The 19920-nt window shown below is 35.5% G+C and overlaps 2 protein-coding genes across 3 annotated transcripts; one reads left to right on the plus strand and one right to left on the minus strand.

The window, feature by feature from the left end:
* The first annotated feature begins 1594 nt into the window (after positions 1-1594).
* LOC105037595 (ras-related protein RABC1) lies at positions 1595-12291 on the plus strand. The gene is made up of 7 exons (XM_010913239.4): positions 1595-1777; positions 1895-2054; positions 3217-3285; positions 4840-4905; positions 9948-10069; positions 10279-10407; positions 11934-12291. The coding sequence occupies exons 2-7, from the start codon at positions 1916-1918 to the stop codon at positions 12039-12041; spliced, it is 633 nt and encodes a 210-aa protein (XP_010911541.1). The 5' UTR covers positions 1595-1777; positions 1895-1915; the 3' UTR covers positions 12042-12291.
* Positions 12292-15331: 3040 nt separating this feature from the next.
* LOC105037587 (U-box domain-containing protein 26-like) lies at positions 15332-17788 on the minus strand. Of its 2 annotated transcripts, XM_073250751.1 has the most exons (2): positions 16104-17788; positions 15332-15998 (listed from the first exon to the last, which is right to left on the minus strand). In XM_073250751.1, the coding sequence occupies exons 1-2, from the start codon at positions 16876-16878 to the stop codon at positions 15706-15708; spliced, it is 1068 nt and encodes a 355-aa protein (XP_073106852.1). In that variant the 5' UTR covers positions 16879-17788; the 3' UTR covers positions 15332-15705. The 2 variants fall into 2 exon arrangements, with proteins under 2 accessions (XP_073106852.1, XP_010911533.1); XM_010913231.4 differs by having other exon boundaries at positions 15341-17784.
* Positions 17789-19920: the final 2132 nt, after the last annotated feature.

Below are 19920 nucleotides of genomic sequence, written 5' to 3' on the forward strand. Positions count from 1 at the left end.
AATTGAAAGTTTCTATAGTTGAGGTAGGAGCAATACGGCACAATTCAAATCCTTTGTAACACATAGTTGGACTGCGTATGTCTAATTTTAAATCTTGCACCATCGGTGCACTATAGAATGGCTAATGATTGAGTGGTGGGCTTGCTTGATATATGATACATCGATGACAAAGCATGCTCAATCACCAACCATTTTGCAGTATATGGATGGTTCATTTGCCGTGATGAGAGAAAATCCTATGCAATAAACAAAATGGGGGGTCATCTATGATGGAGTGATAGCTTCGATGGTATCACCTAAAAATTTTGCCTGAATAGCAAAAGTGTAAAGGTTTGATTTCGATTGGAATTAGCTATTGAAAGATGGAGTAGGCATATACCGAAAAAAAATTATTTAGGACTTGTTTGGAAAATTAAGTAGGTTTGGATTGGATTGGATTATCCACAATAAGTGCGCTTGTTTATCTATGTAGCTCATATTTTTTTAAAGATTTATCCTAATTTTAGCCTAAATCCTATTTGTGAGCTCGTTAGCTTGTAGGAAATAAAAATTTCATGGTACCTTTTCTTTGCACCACAAAATTTAGGCTAGGGGGTATTAAATTGATATGGTCCTACTAAATAGATTGTCCATTCTATGAAGTCAATGAAAAATCTAACTCAATTCTACTAGATTTTTAAAACAAATTCTCATTGATTCGTATAAAGACTCGTTTGGTTCACAGAAAAAATTTTTATTTTCAAAAAATAATTTCGCATGAAGTTACTTCCTAAAAAATTATTTTTTAAAAATAAGATTTTAGTATGTTTGGTTATTCATGGGAAAGTAATTTATTGAAGAGTAGCTTATATTTGATTAAACATTTATTTTTTTAAAAAAATTATATAAAATATCTATTATACTCTTAATAGATATAAGACCGTACATTTTTTCTCTTAAATTTTATATAAACAATAATATTATATTTATATTAATATAACACTAGATCATAATAATTTATTGTATTAATATAATACTAATATATACTCATTATATTAATATAATATCAATATTTAATATAATCAATTTATTAATATCTTAATAATTATAATATTATATATAATATTATATTAATATAAATATTATATATAATATTATATTAATATAAATATTATATTAATATTAATATTATATAAATATTTTATTATATTTATATAAATATTAATATAATATTAATATTAATATTATATTATAATTAAAAGTATTTCATCCTAACTATCCATGATATTTTATAAAATTTTAGTTGCATCTCAAAAAGATATTTTGCTAAAGATATTTTAACCATGGAAATTTCAAAATCCATCATCTTCATAAATTTTTATTTTTTATGAAATATAAAAAATAATTTTTTATAATTTTTTTTATTTTTTTAATTTCAATCTAATAAGAAGCCTCCCATCTATTTTTCAAAATCGCTTCTTTCCTTCCCTACTTCCAGTGAAGCAAACGAGAACAAAGTGGTTAGACTTGCATGTATATTGATGGGCTCGTATGCTCCTACTACTATTATTATTTTTTATTATTTTAAAGTTAGCATGGCAACAACCCAGTATAATAATATGAACCCACCGCCACCGTTTCCCTCTTTCTTGAGTCGGCACCTGTAGGTTTCTTCACCGCCGCGGGATTCCTTCCCCTTTTTCTTGCTTTCCGCCACCGCTTTCACTATCGAATCCTCTATTTATCGAATTCCAGACCCTAGATCTCGACTTCCTTCCCCCTTAATTCCAGATTCAAGGTACGCTGAGATATTTTTCGGGTTTCTTTACTGAAGAAAGGTCGCTTCTAGGGATCTAGATTTCGTTCAATCGTTTCTTCTTGGTGCTTTTCTTATCGTTTTCCATGCGTTTCCTAGGGTATTTGAAGTAATAATTCGATGGATTCGTCGTCTTCGAGCCAACCGGAGTTCGATTATTTGTTCAAGTTGTTGTTAATCGGGGATTCGGGGGTGGGGAAGAGCAGCCTCCTGCTGAGATTCACCTCGGACTCCTTCGACGATCTCTCCCCCACGATTGGTGACATTTCAGATCCTTCCATTTGTTTCTTCGAGCTTTTCCAGTCATGCAATTCGTTTTAATTATATTGGTGGAGAGATTTATTTAGGAATTCGATAATTTTTGCACATACATCTAGAATGAGAAAAATTTGCAGCTACTGGATTGAACTTATAATGTGTTATTGCTACTGAATGGTTTGTTTGTATACGTGGGGTTGATAATTATGAGAATCGTGTAATGACTAATGAATGAGTTATTATTGTAATTCTTGAGGGTGTAAGAGCTATAAAGAATAATTGCAGAAACAATCACAGAGCACACTGCTTCTAAACGTAATCATTTGATATTATTAGTATGTACTAATTGGAAAAGTGAGATTTGCAGTTATATAGTTGAATTGATACTGTATTGTTGTTTGCTAGTGGTTGTGTATTTATTGATTAACGGTGATTGAAAAATGGTGGTGTAATAACTGAGTTTTTGTTGCAATACTTGGACACATGAGACTGAGAGTCGTAAATGATATCCGGTGGCTATAATCATAGCAGCGGTTGCAGTCCAGAGCTTTTAAGTATATGAATTTGATAATACTTGTACATCTAAATTGGAAAATGAAATGATCAGGTGCTACTGCAGTAGAATTGATATTGTGTTATAGTTTGTAAGTTCTTTGTTTTATTTATTTACAGATGATAATTAAGATAATGATGTATTTAGCTAGTTCTTGTTGTAATACTTGTGGGTCTTAGAGTTGCAAAGAACAAAGAATGATTTGCAGTTAGAATTGGTAGCAATGATCAAAGAAAAAACATGTTAACTTACAGGTATTTGGGAATAATGATTAAGTCATTCATAATAAGGACATCATAAAAATCTTCGTCTTATCTTTTCATTGTGGTTCGTACCAACATGGTTAGCTCTAATCCTTTTGATATCGAGCATTCTTTTCCAACAAATTATGTTTTCTGCTGTTTGATTTGCTCCCTGTAGATTATGTAGCTCAGTTTGACTATTCAGAACTGGATGTATTCTTGCACTGGATTTTCTTCATAGCAAAAATTTATTCTGAAAGAAGTCTCATCGAGGCTGGAGTTCAATAGCATGCTAGCGAATTCAAGTTTTTCACAACTTTGTTTGATTTATTCATTACTTCGATCAAATGTTTATTTTTTTTTTTCAGGTGTGGATTTCAAGGTTAAAATGGTTGCAATTGGAGGCAAAAAGCTGAAGCTTGCAATCTGGGACACTGGTGATGATTTAACTCTTTATATCTTAGGAAATGTCATTTTGATTTCTTTTTGGTTTCTATCGTCATTTCATTTGCTTCTCTTGATTTATTTGAAATCCTGAGATGTTGAATTTGAGCTAATCCCCTGACCATTGTTATTCATGCATAAAAATTAACCCTATGAAGAGAGTACATTATTGTTTGTGATGGTGTTGTGAAAAAGTTGAATTTTCTGAGCTGTTACATTCACCCTATCCTAAAGAGTACAGGAACCAAGAATGGGAAGCTTTTTGAGGACATAAAGAATGATCATGAAATGAATAGAGAGTGAAATTTGATTAAAATCCCACAATGAACTGGTAACCTTTTTCGGATGTGTGAGAAAGGAGGTCAGTTTTTGGCATATGAGAATAGCAACATAGCATGGAGCATGGATGCTATGGAAATGTCTCTCTGTTCAAACAACTATCTGGAGTTCCGATAAGGCTTGTTATTTGCAATTGAAGAAGTTGCTTTTATTCGTGGAAGAATAAGAGGTTGATCTTGTAATTAAGTACATCCTTCTACTAATTCACCAGCCATTCTGGTATGGTGGCAGCATTAGATAATTGAATAGTCACCATTTAAAACAATTAAAAATATTCTTGTATTTCATTCCCCTTTTGCTCTTTTATGTTCGACTGCAGCTTTCATGACAATCTGTTTGATAACAAATGCTACTTAGTAGGCATGCATTCATTTTCATAAGTTAATAGTATCACGAACAATTATGGTATGTAGTAAGTTGACCAGGCATAGTATGTTTTCAATGGATTTAGAGTTATACACAAGAAATCAGATCCCAATAGAACTTTAAATTGGTAAAATCTTTGCTCTGAATGACCTTTCTTCTTTGTCTTATTGCTTGACCTTTACAGATTGCTTGAACCACAAAATGAACCATGATTTTTTTTCCCTTTAAACCAAACTTGTCTTTGAGGAATAATGGCAGCCCCTCTTTTCTTTGACTGCCTTATGACTGTAACAATTCATGGGTTGTTATTATCAAGTTGAGATTGTTTGTAGATACATGTCGGACCTTGATGGATCATACTTGTTGGACAACCTTTTCTGGTTAAAGTTGAGTTTAAATGCTTGTTGAACGGCATTTTATGTTAGTGTTATTGGATCTGGTAATTTAAAAGGTAGAGTGCAAACAATTAATAAAACAGCAAGAAGCTAACAAGTGATTGTGACATCAAAAATGCACAAAAGCAGGATGCACTTCAAGCTTGTAGCACTAGCCTAGCTCCTGAAAGTCTATCAGCCCAGCCTCTTGGCATGTCCTCACCCATTTCTACATTGTTTTATTTCTTGTAATTGCAAGGAAAACTCTATTTAAATAGATGACAAGTCTTTGAATTAATTCTTGTGATTTGCAGTGGATTCTTTGATCTTATTTTAATCGATAAGTTATACATGCATGCATGTACACATATATTTTGGATTCTAGAAAGGCATTTTATGCTGTAATGAATGATCTATGACTTCTGAATGTAAATTAGTGATAACAGAAAAAGCATCTGTATCATGCAGCTGGACAAGAAAGGTTCAGAACTTTAACCAGCTCATATTACAGAGGAGCACAAGGGATCATCATGGGTATGCAATTATCCATTATTCCATTCTATACCATTGAATTTGAATTTGATATTTTTTATTTTATTAGATTCTAATATCATTCATTGATGATGGGAAGATTTGGATGTTAGTTTTTTATATGCACTGAAACTACTCTGCTATTTCTTGTGTTCTAGTCAGCAATCTTGGTTTTTCCTTCTACAATCCTTCAATTTAATTGCCCAAGCTGAATGAACCAGGTGATCTATGTACATCATTGTAGCCAATGTTATGACTGAAAAGTACATTTACTATTATATTTGGCACCTAAAGACTGAAAAGAATGAGGATGTGGCTGCAGGATCAAGGCTACAACTTGTCAACCTTCAAATTTTAGAACACCATATAGGATCATTATCTCTGTGGAATATAATGGCGCCCTAAAGTGTAAATTAACTGATAAATAATAAAAATTTCCTTGTTATGTAACTACTTTTACTAATTCACAAGTGATGAATTGACAAATTGTTATTAAGGATAACGTGAATATTTATGTTGTTAAATGAACTGTAACAAAAGGTTTCGTGGATAATTATCTGTGGACACCAATGTAGGATGAGCTGTTCAGATCCTTGTTTCTGGTGTCAGATCAAATCCATTAAGTGCTATGAAGCATGGATACAGATGCTGTGGCTGACCTTTAGCAAAAACAGGATAGAATCTGGCTATAGTACAAAATATTAAGTAAATAAATATAAATATAGCTGTGTAAAAGAAGCATCCATGATGCATGATAGGTTACCATAATAACATAGTCCATACCCTATATAATACTATTAGTATTACAATTACTAAAATTAAAAGATCCATCACGATCCACAACTAAAAGGTTCATATTCGTCAAAGAAAGTCTTTTACCATCATAACTAAGTTCATCCAGGAATTATCTGGATAGGAAAAGATACTTAAGTATTGACACATAAACTTGCTTTGTCCAATGCATGTCAGTGTCCAATTCATATCAGATATGGCGATGGCATGCAGCAAGTATTTGTGCATCCAGATTGAACCTGTCAGAATGCCCAGCTATTATTCAATATTTGGAATGCAGTATTTTGCTTCTTCAGATATATAATCATAATCTAAGCCAGATAGTTGCAAGTACTATGAATTAGGGAAAGAGTTACTGGAGGAAAAAAATTTTCTTTTCTCCAAATTCATGCTTTTTTCTTTTTGAACGTGCAATTGCTGATGGTCATCAACACCAGCAGAGTGCAGTGAGATATTTGCCTAACTATTACATTTGGCCTTAAATTCATGATGATGAAGTGCTTGCACTAATGTTCATTCTAACAAATGCTTGGAGATAGATATTTACCTTGAAAGTTCACTAACTGAATTTTCTTGCTTAGTGTTGGCTATTGTGAAAATTATGCAATGTTCTAATGTTATATAGCTTTAGGGAGTCTGGATGATTAGAGCAATTAAAGAGCCCAATACATGTCAGGTCCCACCATTATGTGATGTTCTAGGGGCTATTCTTGTCATAAGATTTTTGATTCCTATTTTGAGTAGGAATATGCTTTAAAGATTCTACTTTGATTTAGGTTGGATTAGAGTTTTGATACTTATCTAGGTCCCATATTGAAGGATCTTGATGGCCTTTAACATGGTATCTTATGGAGTCACAAATTTTGCTATTCTAGGGAAGTAGAACCTTTATTGGCTAGAAAAGTGTAGGGAAACAATGTATTTGCATCTTGGTTGATTAAAGAGTCAGAGTCTGTAGAATCATGATGAATTTAGCTATGTAAGGAGAGGAGTTGGTGCAAAATCAGTTTTTACTGATAGATATTGAACAGATTGAAGTCTTTTCCTCTCTTTTGAGCATTGCAGGTCTTATATCTTTTTCATTCTATTGATATTTTTCTCTAAATCAAGGTTCACTATCTCGGTACCAGATCCTGTACCGGTACCATCCTATCATAGTATCGGTATGCGATGCGGTAAAAGACGGCAAGGTATACTGAGTGTTGGTACGGTATGAGATTATGTACCGGTTTCGTACCGATCAGTATGGTACCGACTGGGATGACAAATCTTGCTCTAAATTCTATTGTTTTCTCTCACATGCTCTCTTTTCTCTTCTTTTCACCTTCCAATCCAGTTGGCCTGCATCAGCTGCCAACCAGTCTGTAAACGTGTGTGGTGGCTCTACAATTGAAAAGGCAGCTCTAGAGGATAGAGTACCTTGCAATGGTTTTAGTTTTCTCAATTATGACCTACATATATGAATGAAAAAACAAACAGCAATTATTATATAAATCACCATAAGCAATCTGGGTCTAAGATTTATGTCAGCAGCAAACTTCAAGCTGTCCAGTGAAGCCTTGATTTCTGTTATAGTAGCATTACATTCTTATTTGTCTCTGCAAACATAAGAAAGGTAGTTTGTATCACGTTTGATCCCACTAATGACAACTTTTTTTAGCTGTAGATTGAAATTTCTGACCTTTTTCTTTTTTACTGTACTGTAAACTTGTCGTGTTGCATAGGCTTCTGATTTAGCTTCCGGCTTATGTCAGCTGCATCTGCCTTTTCTGGGTGAAGATTTTTTGTTCTTGGGCTAGAACTGCTTGCATGCTATGTACATGTTTATTACTTTATTATAAGACTGTTACAACTTGATTGGGTTTATTGAATATTGTTGAATGTCTAGGAACCTTTACTGAATATTAATTCTTCGTTCTTCATCAGTATTTCTTTGGTCAATATGGTAAGAGATCTGATTGAATATCAGAACAATGCTTATATCGACCAATTCTTAGCAATCATCTTGTTTCTGAAAGGGGATGACTATATATGGCCTCACAAAGGGTGTGTATTGGATTCGAAATGTGCTTGGAAGTTGTCATTTTCTAGGAGGAGCTTGTGGTGAGGCAAGGTGATTAAGTTTGTCTATTGAGCTGGTATTGATTGCAAGCAACAGTGTGGCACTGATACAGGCCCCCTAACCACTCCTAGTGCTAGCAGACATTAATAAGGAAAGATACGCAACCATGCAGAGTAATAACTGTTTTGAATGGCTGTATAGTAGTGGATTAACATGTTTAGTCCATGAGGTCATAGCTTTGACTCATCCATACCAGCAAACATTGTAAGTCACCTAGTGCAGCCTCTGTATTAGAACAGCATGCATATAAAACACCATTGACAATTTTGAATCTATAAAATGATAAAGGCAACTAAAGCAGCCTTTGCGGTAGAACAGCACACATATAAACACCATTGACAATTTGGATCGATAAAATGACTTGAAGAGATTATATTATAGTTCCATGGGTATCCCATCCTCTTCAGATGTACCTTGGTGAAGTCATGCTGATATGATGCCATACTTAGACATGGATAAACTTAACTGCTCTTGAGAATTTATGGGAACCACATGAACACCTGAGCAATCTTAATGTCGTTTGTCTTTCTTCTTAGAGAGAAGTTTCTAGATTTATTACTCAGAAAAGGCTGTGAATTTTTGTTTGAGATGATGCAAGAATCAAATAAATAAATGAAAGAATTATAGATTTTTCTTTTAAATGAGATGATTATAGATTCATTATCTACAGTTCCTTCAAAAACGGTACCATATATACTTTAACACCCTTTCTTGCATAAAACCACAAAACTATGCATGAAACAAAAGTGAAAGGAGAAAATGAATTGTAAATGCAAATACTAAATAAACATTTTTGTAGGAGAAAATGACTAAATGGTGTATTTACCCCTCTATTACCTGTTCCTCTTTGTTGGCGTTAAGTAACTAACCTAATAAGCATATGCCTTGGAGATACTCTTATTTAAAAAATAGTCCATCTACTATAAGAACTAACATTAAATAACTATATGTATCACCTCTTCTCAGCAATTTATTACGGCGATCCCTACCCAACCATATATCAGATCGGCACCATGTAAGATTCACGCATTCATGCTTAAAAGGACACTGCAAAAGCCGAAACTGTAATCTTATCTGCTGTAAACAGCTTCAAATATTCCATGGATTGCGAAAGTTAAGGTTGAAGAGAGAGTTCTAGATCTGTTCAGCATCACTAATGACTCTTATCTAATGATATCTGGATATTTCATCTGAATATAGTTCTCAGATTATTCAGGATCCCTTGTAGGTAGGACTAGTTATCTGATTTTTTATATCTGCCTCTTTGCCATTTATCTTCTGATAAACTCAATATCTTTCTGATAAACTCAGATGACAAATGGGAAAAAAGAAGGAACTAAGAACAACTTAGGGCCTGTTTGAATGTCTGGGCCTAAAATCCCATGGAATTCATAGGTTGGGCAACACAACCAACTAAATCAGACTAGATTAGGTCTATCTTTATAAATACCCAAAAAACCATTAGAGTGATTTTGGCTGGACCACTCCGATAGTTCTTCGGGTTTTTATACATATAGGCCTAACCCAATCTGACTTCGCTGGTTGTCTTGGCCCAACCCACGAATCTCATGGGATTTTAGGCCCAGACATCCAAACAGGCCCTCAGGAGAAGAAGATAGGATTAGGAAGACAGAACAAGAAAGCAGAAAGAGAGAAAGGAGGTACATTGAATAAGTGGAAAAGAGGATAATATACAGGGCTGGTTTTATTCTTGCTGCTCTTTTATCCTACAGCTCAGATGTGAGGCATAAGGAGAAAAGGAGTGTTGTAAGGACTTATATTTGTAAACCTGGCTGGCCCTAGCTCGATGTATTCTACTCTCACAAGACTGTATTTGGTTTGGTCCATAGCTTAAATATGCTATATGGGCACCATTTTCATTGTGGGCATCTCCCCATATATTGAATTAAACTCCTACTTCTTGAAGCAGGAATCTAGGGACCATCTGTGTTGCTTAATCAAACATCTGAGTGAGCAACAATCTTTCAGCTTTTATTTAATAGCCAGTATATCTCTTCAACTCTTTATGTAGATGTACACTATGTTTTCTTTATAAATATCATAATATCCGGAGACAGTACGGCGAAAATTTTTGCTGATAATTATTTTATTTCTTGGTAATTTATGACAGTTTATGATGTAACACGAAGGGAAACATTCACCAACCTTGCTGATGTATGGGCTAAGGAAATAGACCTTTACTCAACTAATCAAGATTGCATCAAAATGCTTGTTGGTAACAAGGTTGATAAGGTAATATACATGTGTATGGTTAGGTTTTTATTTTTGGTGTGCAATTTTGTATAATGATAAACTAGTCATTTAATTTCTATTTTGATATTATCTATCTGTTCTTAACCTTGGCATCATCTGTTGTCTTTGTAGTTTTTCCCCCCATATATTAAGAATACATGTTTAATTAAAAGAGGGATGGAAATTTTTATATTTTTTTACCTTTTCAGGAAAGTGAGAGAGTTGTCACAAAGAAGGAGGGCATTGACTTTGCTAGGGAATATGGATGTCTGTTTTTAGAATGCAGTGCAAAAACACGAATCAATGTGGAGCAATGCTTTGAAGAGCTTGTCTTAAAGGTATGAAAATTTCAATACATCTGATGTTTCATCTGTTCGGAGGTCCATCATCTATCGATTCTTAGATCTGGGTTATATTATCAACACGAAGTATCTGTTTCCAAGTCAGCTGTTATGGTCATGAAAGGTTGTGCTGCAATTGTTAACTATGCCAAGGTCTGGAAAACCAGTTTCACTTTATGTGAACAAAGACCATTTGATTTAGCTTAGATATATATTTAGTGAGAGAAAAAAATAGATTTATGCAAAGGTCTTGCATAACTTGTGAGGAATCTTTGGAAGAAAAGTCTTCTATACGGGATGATGATTCTATTCTTGCAATTTTTAAGCAGCATTATTGTAGGATTTCCCATTACCATGTGGTATGCCTTTTCTTCTTTACCATAAAATGGCATTAGTAGAGGTTTTTTAACAAGTGCCATTGAGTTGTCGGCCTATTCTGGTTTTGTGGTACATTATCTCTATGCTTTGCTGAGGTTTTAATCTTGGGTATCCTAGATACCCATGCTGAATTCCTAGGAAGTACTTTCTTCCAGCTAGATTTCTAGATGCTTGAACCGTACATTGGTTTGCTCTATTAGTATTCTTTTTTCCTCTCTCTCTCTCTCTCTCTCTCTCTCTCTATTTCTTTGGCAATGTTTTAGATAAAGGTTCTCCTGATCCATGTTATACCAGGACTATCCCCTTCAATAAAAGGTTCTCCAGATCCATCATATACTAGGACTACGGGTGTAAAAAATTCCGATTAAACCACCTAAACCATCCAACTCGATCTGAACCGAACCAAATATGACGGTTTAACTGATTTGGTTTGGTTGAATAAAATAGAGAAATCGATATTTCGATTTATTTATTAGTTTATTGATTTATATGATCTATTGAAACTGAACCGAATCGATAAACCGAAATTAAAATGCCATGTTATATTTATATATACATCTATGTTACATGCTTCATATATTTATATATACAGTTATATTACATGTATATTCAAAGTTGGGCTATATATTTTATATGAATTAAGAATCTAAAATATTGATTTGGCCTTATTTCAATCCAACTTAGATCAAATTTGACTTGATTATGGACCATAATAAAGGAACAAAAAATAGAAACTAAATCAACCAACCCGCTTAAATCAAAAAATCGTTCAAACCATTCAAATACTTAGAAAAGCTACATGAACAAACTGAATCGATATAAAACCGAATCAAAAAAATTGATTGTGTTTAGTCAAATATTTAGTTTTAGGAACTTCTTAAATTGAAATGTCGGTTCAGTTTGAAAAAATCACTTAAAATCGAACCAACCGAACCATTTTCAGTCCTAACCAGGATCATCCCCTTGCTTTTTGAGATTTTTTTCCTAGAGCTAAGGAAGCACCGACCACTTAATGACGGAAGAAAACATTAATAAGTATGAATTGATGGATCTTGAAATTGCATCTTTTATACACTTGTTATCACAATAAGCTACCGGAGGTCTATTAAAAATATGAGTAATAATTGTTTACATCAATGGTACAGATCTTAGATACACCAAGCCTCTTGGCTGAGGGTTCAGCAGGTGTGAAGAAGAACATTTTTAAGCAGAAGCCGCCACAAGCTGATGCTTCTACTAGCAGCTGTTGTTGATTGTTCTCCTTTGCCCAAGATCTTACACTTCAGATTTCCTGTGACAGCATACCTGCTGGTGGTGATACAGATGGTGATTAGTGGTGATTTTATCTTTACATTGTTCATGTACAGTACTGTGAAATTAAACGCATGGTTCCAATATACAATTATTTTTTGCAGCGGATATTATCTTTTGTGTTATCACGATTTCTTTCTGGTTATATTGTAATTCTCATATAGATGATGAAATATAAATTAGTTTCTCTGAGCTGAAATTTTGCTCTGTGAAACACTCAAATGTATTGTTTTGCCAGTATCCATCATTGAATGTGTTGGGTTGAAGCGGTGATGTATTGGTTAATCTTCAGCAGGATGTTCTCCGGGATGGATAGTTTTTAATCAGTTCTTTTGTCAAATAAATACCCACGCGTAATAGACGTTCTTATGAAAATAATCGTGCGACTCAAAACGGTGTGCCGTTTGCAAATTTGAGCGAAAAACGTAGGACTTGGAGGAAAAAAAGGTGCAAGTGCAAAGTAATTGGTTCTCAAGTTTTATTTCCCTCATCTTGGGCACGTTTGTTTCAACATTAAAATCAGAATGAATTGGAATAGGATGAAACAGTTATATCCTCCAATATATTTAGTTCACGATCAAAATGAGAATAAGTTTTAAATAAGATTGGATTGTAAATAAGTAGGATAATTTTTATTTTTTTCTAAAATAAAAATGAAACTTCTCTCAATCAAATAAAAAAAAAAATAGAGTGAAAATTATTTATTCTCATTTTCATTTCACAGTCGATTCTTCTCAATCAAACATACTGGTGAAGAGTATGGAGACTAAGTTTTCATTACAATCTCTCCACTTCCTTAGATGCTTTCAAGTCTTCGAAGATGATGCGTCAGCTTGACAGATCGAGGACAAAAAGATCTGAGACTCATGATACATAAAAAAACCGTACTTCATAATAAATTAATCAATACATAAACTAAACATCATACATAAACAAGAGGGTCAATCACATCTGGGCTTTGAGATGACAATGCATTTTGAGCAAAATGGTTGTTTTGCAAGAATAAAGATGAACTATGTTTTTTCTCAAAAAATATGAATTGTATATTTTGAACCAATCTTTTACTCTATGAATTATACCCATCCATTTCTTTTTTCAGTGAAAAAGAATTTTCACTCACAAGCCATTGGCTACTAGGATTATCGCCATCCAAAAACCCCTCTAAACCATTGTTGGCCACTCTCTTAGGAAACAGTGCCTAAGCACCACCTAAGCAGATAAAATGATCATAAATGAAGAGGCACAGGAAAGGATCTTCGCTCTCAAGAAGAAAAGAAGAGGAGAAAGCAAAGAGGGAATGTTAAAATTAAAAAAAAAAAAAAAAAGCTGAGGAAAAGGATGCAGAAGTAGGATTGGACTTGGATGGCTGCCATTCCGGCCCACAGCCCATCAGTCCCCAGCCCAACTCCCTTTATAATATAGGGAAATTTTTTGTGCATTGCGCACGATGATTGACTCATGCATAGGATCGGACAAAAAAAAATTTTTTTTTTTCTATGCCACTGCCCCGCTTCATGCGTGAGCCAATTACCACGTACAGTGTGCGTGTTCCGCACCGGCGTGGTGCACAAAGAATTTCTCTATAATATAAAGCCACCGTGGTCAGCAAACGTACATCAGAGAACGGCATTGGGATTCTTGGCTTGTGAAGAACTCGGCAAGCGTTGCGCAATCCGGCTATTGATCGGTTTTCTTCAGCCTATCTTGTCCACTAAGTCTGCGGTCCTCGCCATCCACCTCAAACATCAGCCCCACCTCACAACCTCTTGACTGCAGAATTGGCAGGATTCATTGCTTATGCTCAGCTTGACCCACAAAGTCACAAGAATTAATTATTTTACAGAAGAATACACAACTGCAAACAACTAGACATGTTGAAAGAGGAGACTGTGAAGTCCATCCCTTGGGCAAGAAGCAAGTAGCAAGCATAAAAACAACAACAATATGATCAAGTTGGGGGTATCTCACGTAAGGTACATGTTCGCATTTTAAATTCATTTTAAATTTGAGCTAGTCTCCGCTAGCTGTTCGTTGGGACCATTTGGAACATAATAGAGTCTCTATCAGAGTTTTTTATTTTTCCTCTTTTTAATTTGTCGAGAAAAGCTTGAATTTTTGCACTTCTTTTCACTTCTATAAATATGATATACTTCGGGAGAATTTGATAACTCTTTATTCTCGTCTTTCTTACAATCATACTTTCTTCATCTTGCGACCATATTTTCTCTCTGACAACCTACTGTCTCTCTCTTACAAGTTGACAAGTGCAGGGGTTGATGTGCTATACTTTTGGGTGCAGCCTAAGATATAGAAAGCATGTGGATTTTATATACTGGAGATAATAATTTCTACAAAACTGCCTACTTAGTCGAAAAATAATCATCTTTAAGAAAGTACCTTAAGTGGTACGTTTAGTTTAATTTATTTCTATTTTTATAGATTTTTTCTTGAATTTGATGTGCCAAGTATCCAACACTCTCATCAGGCCAAGTGCCAGGACTAGTTTAAACGTGAAAGAGTGCAAGTCTCCTCAAGCTGGTTGCCAGGACTACTTTAGAGAGAGTCTCTTCAAGCCTGCTCTTTAGTTTTTGTCCTTGTCCTTGTATTTTCACGAGTCTTCGTTCGGATATGATTTATTATTGGCTATCAATTTTATGTGTTGTTTTTCTGGTTTAGTTATCATGATATTTGAATCTTAGAAACAGGGTATACTCTTGCCGTTTATATTTGCAAAACATTTGGTACATTTATCAACCCTACTGTTCGTCTGAGAACTATGCCAATATGTCATACTTTGCGCGATATTGAATTTATCAAAAATTCTGGCTTGGCAAACTAGAGGGCGTCTTTTTCACAACATTACAAGTTCCAGGGTAAAACTGAAGGAGTGAGGACCAATGCCAATGTACTCTCATTAGGACACTGGCCTTCGTTTCCACAATGACTCTCATTAGGACACTGGACTTTGTTTCCACAGAGTTTTATATAATGCATTTCTTTGTTGTGCTAAGTTTTCCTTGACAAAACTGACATCCGGACTCACAATGGACTGCATCTAGAATTTGCCATGAGAAAGAAAGAATAGAGTATTGTTGATCACACACACACACACACACACACACAGAGAGAGAGAGAGAGAGAGAGAGAGAGAGAGGCAAAGTTGCAAGAAAGAGTTGAGTGTCCATAGATGATGGCTAGGGTGTTGACCTACCATGATGCTTGTGCTGTTATATCAGTCAGCTATTTTTGCAGTCAGATCACTTTAGTCTGACTAGATTTCTCTCTTCTGGAGTCTTATTACTGATAATGGTGTATGGAAAACCATAGGAGATATGTATGCATCACTGGGGTGACAAAGCAGTGCATTCTTACCCAACAGTGCTGCAGCTCAACAAGTTATAGCTAGGCAAGTTCCAAAAATGCTCATATTCTGGTTTCTGCTTACATTGCAGAAGGAAAGGTTGCCAATCTACCATTTTAATTGATTAATGTTATATCATTGGAGGAATATTCAGAGGCTATACATATCTCAAGTCTTCCATGGTGAATGAGAATGAGGTTGTCAAACAGGGTATCATTCAGCTATTTAAGAGTGCAAATGAAGGATCATAACCACCTTTGGTCCTCATTCCACATGGCTCTGAGCAGCTTCAGAAATGCTCTGGCCTTGTCTTTGGCTTTGGGGCTGGACTGGCTCTGGAGCAGCAACAGCAGCTGTGTCAATACCCCAGAATTGATGGCCTCCACTCGCATCTGTCTTGAGTCGCTGCACAAGATCATCAGCGACTCGATGGCGTGCTCGCTTCCTTCTTGAACAGATGAGACTCTGAACACCATCTTCACAAGGAGACTGACGGCATTCGAATTCTTGCTCATGGCCTTCTTTCCAGTCTCTAGTCCTAAAAGAAGCTCCAATGTGGCCAAAGCTTGAGAAACATTTTGTTGAGTTGAATTCAGAAGATACATGATCAAGCCATCGATGGCACCTTCTTTAATTGCATTACCTCTATTGGCTTCTAAGGAACATATGCTGGAAATTGCTCTAAGGGCAGCTTCTGATGCACTGGAATCAGTTTTGTCATGTAGAAGAGCCACCAAGGCTTGCAGCACTCGCTGTGTCTGTCCCAAGAACAAGCACAGCTCGCAAGTTGCCAAAGATGTAGCAATATCCTCTAATAGATAGCATAAGCTAGTCTTGATCTTAGTGCTACCTTGTTCTAAAAGAAGTACCAAAGAAGCGAAATAGGATTCTTTCTTCAGCATGTTCAAAGAATCCACATGGATCGAAGGCGATAAATTTAGGATGCATTCGAGGGCTAATTCTATGAGTTCCACATTACCATGATAAGGAGTTTGGAACAGCAGTTCTAGCAGCAATTGAAAGAAGCCTGAGTGGATCAGGCATGAAATGTCTGACTCTACCAATAGCGATCTGATCTTTCGAAGTGTCTCAAGCTTTGCAGGAAGTGTGGCATCTGGGGATTGGAAGTTTTGTTTGAGGGTGGATAACTCGAAACCATCGATCAGTTTTGTGGGCTTTGGATTTGGATTGAGGTCACAGCCTGTGAGAAGCCACTGATCAATCAGGTGCTTAAGGGTGTGGTTGGGGACCAGCGACGTATCGTGGAGCCTCTGCATGGTGACCGGGCACGTAAGGTTCCCTCCAGCAAGCCATTTCTCGATGCCCGGCCTGTCGTAGGTCTGGCCGGTGCTGAGAGTGACAGGGTCTGTGAATAGATCAAGGCTAATTGGACATCTGAACAAATCAGGGATGCTCATCTTTTCTCATCTAACAACATTCAAATATTGGAGCAAGTAGAATGAGATAATTGTAGCTACTTTGGTAATGGAAAATAGAAGATGCTAAGTGTTTGGAATACAGAGTTATGCTCAAACATTATATCAAAGAACAAACAGGACTGGACAAACATCCAAGACACAGTTTGCAAGCTAGCCTCAGGCAAGGAAGGCAATGGGCAACCAGGGATGGGTCTGGTTCCTTTTATTAGCACCCACTCTCATGTGCTTCTATTGAAAGATGTGGGGCTTTTCAAAACCAAATTTTGGTTGGCACTTCAAATCAAATGAGAAATGGGGGAAAGAATGATGGAGTTCCTTCCCTTTCTAGAGATGTAATGAACCTGAGGAATATCAACAGAACAAATGAAGATTGTTGCAATCCAGTTGTTGCCAAAGATCAGCTGAAAGACTGTCTGAGAGGAAAGAGATTAACAAGAGAGGAATAAAGGTAAGCTGTCAAGTAGATAATCAGTCTAGATCACTGTTTTAGCTGGGGAACACCAAGAGGAGATGGAATTCTCTTTGGTGAGCCAAACTATCAGGAGACAGGAGGTTAAAAGAGAACAGTTGCTGAAAAGAAGGTAATCCATTTTTAAGTGGGAATCCTATTTGAAACTGAACTCGAACAAAACATAAATAGAGAAAATTATTTTGTAGGCAATAGATCATGGAAGATAGAATTTGCAGATGAGAATAGAGAACACAACAGAGATAGCTATTGAAGTTCATGTATTACTCACCAATGTGAACAGCCATTGTATGATTGATGCAAAGAAAGCAAGCACCAAGCAAGGAGGAAAGGAAGTAGAGAGTGGTAGTTTGGTGAAGGGGAATCATATGAGAGCACTAACATACAAACATTACATATGGCAATTGGTTGTCCTTATCTTGGGGCAGGGAGCATGACACTATAATAATTGGAGATATAGACATTCAAATCTATCTATATCAATACAAATGATCCAGTCAAACTTACTCCATTGGACTAACTCAATGAGACACTGAATTTACTTGCCCCTAATTATGTGTGTATGTGTGGAGGGGGGGTGGGGGGGGAGAGAGAGAGAGAGAGAGAGAGAGAGAGAGAGTCAAGTAAGTCACAAGATTCATGGGACTGACAACTAATACATGGAAAGCAATGCACCGACCGAACCAAGAATGGATTTAATATTTGTCAAAGATGCTGTAAACAGGAACAGGGAACCCAACCAAAAGCCTGCAATGGAAAGAGTTTCACTCAATAAATATATAAATTTATATTGGGACTAGTCTCAAGGCAGTAGCTTTTAATAAGTTAATGCATATATTAGATTGTAGTGGTTATAAAATAACAAAGGTTGGATTGCATGTGAGGACTTTGCAGCCATAAGGCCGGCAGTTCATTTAATTGGCTTTAATTTGGCTTTCCAATGCTCATCATGGATGGATTAATTGATATGCATTAAAGAATGCACCAGCACATGTACATGACTTCACATGCTCCTAAAAACTTCTCATTAGTCAATAAAACCTTATTCTGGAGACAGTTAATTTCATGTATACCCTGTGAAATCCTTAAAGCGATATAGATAAGAGACGGAGCTAATCTACTTCATATATTTTGAATGCTTCTCATTTTTCTCCATATGTTCCCTCAAGAAAGAGTAGATTTATTTTATTTGATGTTTCTTGAGAAAGGGTAAGGGAACAATGAGACATGCAATTACCTATGCTCTATCATGGTTTTTTTTATTAAAAAAATTATCCATGTTTAAATTTTTGGAATGCACCTTCCAAGATATTTGATTACTAAGCAGAATGATATGACCATTGGTGCAAGTTTTATCATGTCATAAAAGATAGTAGTATTAAATGTTAGAGGTTTCTTTATGATTCTTACTTTTTTTGGGGGAAAGGAAATGATTAGGAAAGCCACTTATGCTTTCTTCTTTTTTCAGAACTATGGCTGGAAAAATCCATGCCGAAATCTAGATAAGGGATACATAGATTTTTTGGATTTACCCATGTATTATTCTCCACTAATTTCTCGCAATAAACTAATGATACTGCTGCTACACTAATGATGTCATCTATGTTTTTTGCTTATGATGTTGTTTTTGCTCCTTTTTTTTCTTCTTCTTCTTGTTTGTTTAATATATTATTTTACACGTATTTTCATATATTACAGAAAACTGATATTCTACATTTTTATTATTTATTTTATAATTTCAATTATATGAACTACTTCTGAATTTTTGATGAGTTAACTAATTAATTTTTTCCAAAATTCAAATCTCCATCTCCAACCAAAATGTTCTTGAATGCCGAACTTGTGACAACAGGTATTAAAAAATTTGGCGGATAATTCTTTTTCCTTTTTCTGAGAATTGTGAATAAGGCATTCTCTGGACTTAATACTTCTAACATGCATCCAAACCTGTTGCAAAATTCTTGAAATAATTGGAATGATGTGACTGCCATAGTCATAATCATGATGACCATCATCCTTAGTTCAAATGGCAGACAAGATAGTGCTCAAAAAGGGCTCTTGAATGATCACTCCTCACTAACGTATTTAAGCTATTATTGCTCCTCCATGCCCCCACTGTCTCTGTTCTTACTCTTCCATCTCCTTTTGACTGCATCCACCAGACTGTCGTTCTGTGCTGGCTCACAAGTGGTAAACGTTGCATGGGTGATAGCCAGGACTTTTCTTGCTTTTTCCACCAATTCTCTTATCACATGGAAGGAGCATGAAACAGAGAGCATAGAGGATGGGATAGGACTTGATTGGTTGCTGTAGGAGAGTGGTCCACTGTCCACTGTTGTTAATATTGTCCAACTTTGCACCACCATTTGATTTAAAAAAGAGTTCCGAACTCCAAACACACCATGTTTGTTGCTTGATGCACAAACCTACTTGATTGAGTCTATCAACTCCAAATTCAGGTTTCCTGCAGAATATTTCGCTTGCCCAATAAGTAAAGGCTCAACGGATATACACCTGTGTGTATCCTCATATATTTTTTTCATTTAAGCTTT

This window comes from Elaeis guineensis, chromosome 1, assembly GCF_000442705.2.
Source record: "Elaeis guineensis isolate ETL-2024a chromosome 1, EG11, whole genome shotgun sequence".
Lineage (NCBI taxonomy): Eukaryota > Viridiplantae > Streptophyta > Magnoliopsida > Arecales > Arecaceae > Elaeis > Elaeis guineensis.